At 46.1% G+C, this 7,142-nt stretch overlaps 1 protein-coding gene across 5 annotated transcripts in view; it reads right to left on the bottom strand.

Annotated features, from left to right (window-relative positions):
• ACACA (acetyl-CoA carboxylase alpha) overlaps window positions 1-7,142 on the bottom strand; it is a 197,607-nt gene that overhangs the window by 185,747 nt on the left and 4,718 nt on the right. For all 5 annotated transcript variants that reach the window (XM_019511101.1, XM_019511095.1, XM_019511097.1 and 2 more), the window contains exons 2-3: window positions 5,023-5,069; window positions 1,596-1,848 (exon numbers count right to left, since the gene is read on the bottom strand). In XM_019511101.1, the coding sequence (XP_019366646.1) occupies window positions 1,596-1,848; window positions 5,023-5,069 (300 nt within the window). The remainder of the gene's footprint in view (window positions 1-1,595; window positions 1,849-5,022; window positions 5,070-7,142) is intronic.

The following is a 7,142-nucleotide window of genomic DNA, read 5'->3' as shown; positions in this document are numbered from 1 at the left end:
CTCCGTGGTGGACCCAGAAGTGGGCTAGAAGTGCTTCTGGTTCACCCCCTGCATTCCTGTGGGATGCTTCATCCACCACACCATCTCATAGTTCATAACTTGTGCCTGGTACCTCGAGGTAAGAACAAAAACAGGCAAAAAATGCTGAAAGGTCTGCGAGGCAGACTGAGATGCACAGATCCATGCATCACAAGCACCACCATCGCTTCATCCAAACAGATCAAACTGCAACATCTCTCAAAACACTGTCACACTCTGACGACAACCTGTTTTCCAAGGAAATGTTAACATCCTGGGGGGACCCCTACAGAACACACAACTGGGTCCATTTTACTTAAGCCCTGGGTAAGGATGGCAGATGAAAGAGCCCTTCTATTAAGCAAACACTTGCAAGCAGCAGACACATTGAATATCAAACCTATGGACTGCTGCTCTTTTAAATCAGAATCAAAGGTCTGCTCATCCTATATAAAAACATTCACAACAACCAACAAGAAGTATCAGCAAGATCCCCTCTCATTAAAAACCATGGGCATTTCCTTGGAGACATAAAACATTTTGCCTAGAAGCACCCAAAACAAAACTCCATATGACTGGAATGGCAAGTAATGGCACTGAACCCAACAGAGGCACAATTTTAAAACAAATCTAGGAAGTGTACTAACCACCCCCATCCAAAAGTCAAACACACCTGACTTCAGGATACTCATCAGAGGACACCTCAAGGTTGTGGAAGTCTGGACAAAGGACTGAGAAGAAAACAAGCCCACCATTCCTATTAAATATATACAGCTAAGGTTTTCAAAACAGTCCAAAGGATTTAGACGCAGATCTTCCATTTAGATCCACAAAAGCTATGCATCTAAGTCACCTGGACCACTTTGCAAATCTCAGCCACAGATGTCCATGACTTACTGAGAGCTGTGAAGGTGGGAGCACTTGGTCTGTTAATATACACTGCATTTTGTAATAGAACACTGGCAGATATGCTAACCACTGTACAAATACCTGGCATGGGACCCAGTTAAAAAGAGGAGGGTAACTTCGTTTCAACTTGCAGGGCATGCCTTCGAACAATGAAATGCATAGCCAAATAGCATAGCTGGATTTTGAAAAGAAGGGGTTGCGTAATGCCAGAACAAGCAATACCCTTACACACCTCTGTAAGTCAAGCCTAGGCTTCTCAAATCAAGTGTCACAACATTTGCCAATGAGGCAAAACACTTATTCAAAGCCAGGTGCATGACTGCCTTCCCGCAAAGTACAGGCTGATATCATTCACTAGAACTTGATAGCAGGGAACTGAGAGCACATATGGCATCTCCTATATTTTTGGCAATAGACATCACTCATGTCTTGTAGGATCCCTCCCACAATACATCAAGAAACTTAATCTTGCTCAATTGAATCCCAACCTTGAGGCTTTTCCTCCAATGAAACAGAATACAGTGCCTCTGCATTCACTCATCCATCCTACTTGAGCTCAGTCCAGCCAAGAGCTTTACACATTTCAACTCTGGAAGTTCTTCTAGGACTAAAAGCAAGAAAAGGAGAAAAGCCTGAAGAGTCGGTTCAAATGGTATGTTTAGCCATACCTCATGTGACTTGCTAGGCCTTCTTGAATGTTAGGTAGTCCCAGGTCTGAAAAGGACTCTGAACAGACAGACACAGGGGACAGAGAACTCTCCTTCTCCTCCAGCAGATCAAGCTTCACCAAGGAACTAGTTTCATCTTCTGAGTTATCCTCAGACACAGAACCAACGATGAAGCGGGAATGAGCACTCAGCTCCAGGTGCTTTGCGGGCAGGGAGGAGTCCTCCATACTATCTCCGAAGTGGACTCTCAACACTAGAGAAGACAAAAAACAGGGAACTCAAGGTAGAGTTAGCTATTGTAGACAGCAAGAAAGCCTTCAAGATCATGCACAGGAAGGCTACATGAGGGCCAGACACGCTGTTGAAATAGCATTTCTGGCATTGGTAGAGGGTCAGGATCCAAAGTAGTACTTCTGTCACTTCAGTGGCTTTTCTGTTTGCACAAGTATTGAATCAAAGTAGTTGGTCATTCTAACCTGTTGCAAAAGCAGCTGGCTTGGACATAGCTGTAACAAAAACCAACTGTGGTTATCTAGGACTAGCTTTGGTCATAAAACACATGGCTAGAAATCTAGTATGGATTTTTTAACATTTATACTTTGGTCATTCTTGCAGACTCAGCAAGTAGGGACCCCCTGTGCCAAAGACTGCAGAAACACAGAATTAATGCTTACATTTTAAAACTCAGTATTTTACAGATGAATGAAGTCAATGAGCTGATTTGAGTATGGTAACAAATATAAGCCACAGCTAGGTAGCCTTCTGGACACCAAACTGCAGCCCAATTCACAGGGAAACTAGGCTGGCTTATAAAATATACTATTGGAAAAAATGCTTGTTGTTTCTAAAAATAAACCCCAAGAAAGGTGAATTTTTAGTTTATTTTTGGGTAGCATTTTGATCCAATCCAGGAGTGGGCAATTATTGGGGCCCAGGGGATACATAGGGAACTTTGATGAGTTGTCACGGGCCAGGTCAGCACCCTGTGCAACAACACACCAAAACTCCTTATGAGGGATGGGGCCACAGGCAGGCAAGGAGCAGTGTTTGGAAGCAGAACAGGCAGGCAAGGTCAGGATCACGGGATTGCCCGGCAGTGATAGCATGGTTGGGGTCTAGGGCAAAGCTGTGATCTGCTGCCCCCACATCCCTGCGACAGGCACAAGTTCTGAGAGCAGGGGCATGCAGGGAGCGGATCGCAGCTCTGCCCAGCACATAGACCTCCAGCTCCAGGCCACCTTCCACCCACTCTGCCCGCCTGCAGGTGGTTGCTCATTGCACCAGGTGAGCAGAGTGGGGGAAGACAGCCGGAAGCTGGAACCAGAGCTCCACACATGGGGGCAGGAGCTGCCCAAGAACAGCCCCGCTAGAACTTGTGCACACTGGCCAGGGCCGGCACATGCAGACAGCAGCAGGGCTCAGCCCCAAGCAGAGCACACAGAAGCAGCCACGGGCCAGATGCAATGAACTGGCAGGTGCCCCTTGGGGTTCCACCCGCAGGCCGTATTTTGCCCAACCCTGATCTAATACTTCCCATTCGGCATTTGTAACCCAAACCTTGCAGCTCTGTCCTAACCTAGGGAGAAAAACTGAAAAACCGCCTCTTAGGTGAAACAAACCTCAGAGTGAAAATAAGAAGCTAGATCAGTGAAAGTAAACTGAATTGTTAATATTTTTAACATTAATTATCTCAGCCAGAGCACAGAGATGAAGGAGGATTTTCTACAAATGTGATTAAGCAAACAGGTTGCTTCCTTCTAGGAAGAAGCTGGAAAGCATTAAAAATATAACTATCAAGAAGACAAAGTCAACAATACAATTTTACAACAAGAAACTTGTTTTGCAAATGGGGAATTTCAGGCGTCAGAAACAGTGATCAATGCAGCATCAGAAAGCATGATGTTTCCAAACTCAATCCAGTGTTAAGGCAAGAAATCTCAATACCTGAAAGACCACATGATTCATTTCATGCCCTTTGAAAGGAAAAAAATAATGTTTTTGTCTCCTTGAAAGTGATGCATGCATTGCTCAAGGACAGCAGCAGCAGCAGCAGCAGCAGCAGTTCCCAATTCTCCCAGAGACTGCCAGATCCTCTGCCTTAACCTGCAGGAACTGAGTCCTGGGAAGTACTCTATTCCCCAGGGCCCATTCAGATCTGAATTCCACCTTTCTCCACCCCAGAAACCATATGTCAAACAGGGAGACACAAAGAGGCACTGCATCATGTTAAGGAAAACACCGAAGATGTCCAACCTTCCAGCATTTGTGTTTCCTTTCCCCGGTTAGTATCTTTACAATAGAATAGTACCTACTAAAGAGGTGGGCAAAATGGTGGATGCGGCCAGCGGCTGGACTCCATTTCCCACCAGCACCTTCCATGTCGGTGACAGTGCGGGCTGGACCCAGGGCAGAGCTGTGATCCGCTGCCTGCACACCCTGGGCAGAGGCATGCAAGCAGCAGATCGTGGCTCTGCCCTCGCTCTGAACCATGTTGTCACCACCACAAAATCCCACCCCTGGCCTAACTCCCTGCCCAGCCGTGCATCCTGACAGCACTGCTCAGGCCAGTCTCCCTGGAAACCCTGGTCCAGCACTGTCACAGCCCCACCCCTCCTGAGGTCTCTATGGAAATCAGCCACAGCGACATAGGCAGGGGCTGCTGGGAAATGAAGTCCGCTGTGGGCCTAATCTGGCCTATGGGCCATGCTTTGCCCATCCCTGATCTACTGCATGCCACAAAGCTGAAAAAGAGTATCTGTGAAGTGGCACAGGAACAGCAGGGTGCAAGCAACAGCCCAAATTCTGTAATCAGCCAAACTCTCTGAACTTCTGCTAAATCATGGAAGTCACCAGCATGCAGAACCTTGCAATGTTATGCCCAGGAAAGAAGTGGCAAACACAACATGCACGCGCAGGAAGAGACCTTCAGAAAAAACCACCTGAACCCAATACAGAGAAATCAGTCATGTAACATTAACCACATTCTAACACAAGGCAATCAACCAGCAGCTGATCGCCCCCAAGTTTACTAGGATTCCAGGAAGAATACTACAGTACGGATTAAACCTGGACTTGCATGGCAGCTCATCCCTTAGAGACTACACATCCTGAGCAGGTAAGACTCCATTTTCTCCCCAGTAGCCACCACGGGCTCATATGACTGCATGAGAGACAAGTAATATCAAAAGCCATACGGTGGAACACTGTAGACAGAATTAGGCTTTTATATTTTGACTATATTTGATCATGAAACAACATTTCTATTCTTGAAGCCTGATTTTTTTGGGGGGAGGGAGGCAGGGGAAGAGGGAAGGGGACACACTGGCTCAAGTCCCAACCCTGATTGAATTTGATTCATTCATATGAAGTCAACACAGAGCTGCAGCCCAAAATAGTATAGAAGTAGGAATGGTTAACAACAACTGACCTCTTGTGATCCTTGCAATCTGAGCTGATATCCACCTCCAAAACGAACTGGCAAAGAAGAGACAAACAGTGACAGTAATTATAGCAGTCGAGACATGGGCCTCCTGTAACCTGAGGTCTCCTAGGTGCACAAGTGAGTGGAACGCTCTTCTGCATCAAGGATCCTTCTAATCCCAGCAGTGCCACGAAGGACTTGTCAGAGAGTACAAGAACCCACAAATTACAATCACCACTGCTGGCCTGTGCTTTAACCATGAGAATGTGCCACTCCTATTAGCCAGTCTCCAGGCAATATCTTGCAAGGACCTCTGGAACACCTTTCTAAGAAATCTTTTAATGTACCCAGTGTACATTTTGTTAGTACAATTTTTTTTCTCTATTTAAAAAGAAGGGGGCATTAAAAAGTATTCACAGTGAAGACAGGTACCTGGAGTGCTTCTCCCACAGCGTACCAATACCTCCTGATTCTGTCCTGTTGCATGTCCTAGAATCCCAACCTGAAGACTCCCACACAACCCTCCCAACGCACCTCTACTCATCCTATAGAAATGGCCTATCCACCCACAGATCTCCCGTGGCTGAGTTGAGCTGTATATCAATCCTGTCATGTGGCACTTCTGCCTATGCTGGGCCCAAGCTTAAGTGTACGCATGGAAGGGTATCATGGTACATGCACAGAGGGGACAGCAAAACTTGTGGTGCTCATTCTCAGTTGCAATCTCAAAAATGGGAAAGGCCCATGTATCTCAGAAGATGATCATGCACCTCCCCAGTCAAAGAGTAACAAATATGCCCTGATACCATAATACAGCATACTACCAATTACGCCCATTAGCTACCCCAACAGACTGAGTGACTTCCTACGGGAAGGTCCACCTTTCACTCAGCCTGAATGCATTCTGTTCCTTTAACTCAGAAGGTATTGCACTTTCAAATCCTGCAGTCCAGGACCTTCCAAGAAAGACATGAGCTTCACTTAAGATGAAACATACAAATTAATATGGTAGCTTCAATAAAATCAAATGGCTAAACAGCCAAGAAATACAATGTTACACCTGAAGAAAAAGCTGGGAGGAAATGCAGGGAGTGGACTGGTTCAGTAGCCTAAGCTCAGACATATGCCTTGCCCCCCAAGAATAAGTAGGTTTTAGCTACACTGCAGTCGCAACAGTATTATGAAAACAACAGGACTGTTAGCACAGATTGCTTAGCATGACTCTATAAAAGACTTAGTCAAGTTTACACAGGCAAAACCAATCCATGTTATAAGCATAAAAAGGACATGTTTGTTGTTTTAATTCAAGTGGAGACAAGGCATTAAGAGAGAACATAATCTTCAAACTTTGCGTGACTTTTTCAACGGCAGCTCTGAAAATTAAGAGCACATCTGACTGGTTTACTCCATCTCACTGAGATAGCACTCAATCAGATTACTGAGATCCAGTTTATGTTGAAATTCCCACAGCTCCCAATTTCAGTAGGACTAGATAGAGCCCAAGAGAAAAACAGGTATGTACTTAACTACTCTGTAATTCAAGTCATCTGTCAGCCAGCCCAGTGTGGGGATTATAAAGGTTGCATCTAGCCAGCTAGTTTTTGGTGGCGGAAAGGGTGATTATAAAAGCTACACACATATCTGCCCATTGCAAGGATTAAACCACTTGTGAAAACTGCTACTACAGAGGGCAGCAGGGCAGGCCCTACAAGAAGAGGCTACGGGACCTGAACCTGTTCAGCCTCCACAACAGAAGGCCGAGGGGGGATCTAGTGGCCTGTTACAAACTAGTCAGGGGGGACCAGCAGGCAATGGGGGAGTCCCTGTCCCCCCCCCCACACACACACACTACCAGGAGTGACTAGAAATAACAGTCACAAGCTGGCAGAGGGTAAATTCAGATTAGACATCAGGAGGCGCGACTTCACTGTCAGGGCGGCTAGGATCTGGAACAACTTCCAATCAAAGTGGTGCTGGCTCCTACCCTGGGGGTCTTTAAGACAAGGCTAGACAATCACCTTTCCTGCCATGGCAAGGGGTCGGACTTGATGATCTGCTCAGGTTCCTTCCCACCCTACTAACTATGAAACTATGAAAGCTGCAAGGCATATCCCTGTTCTTGCTGA

This window comes from Gavialis gangeticus, unplaced genomic scaffold, assembly GCF_001723915.1.
Source record: "Gavialis gangeticus isolate Ggan-Ray unplaced genomic scaffold, GavGan_comp1, whole genome shotgun sequence".
In the NCBI taxonomy this organism is placed as follows: Eukaryota; Metazoa; Chordata; order Crocodylia; family Gavialidae; genus Gavialis; species Gavialis gangeticus.
This window is presented reverse-complemented; position numbering and strand designations above follow the sequence as displayed.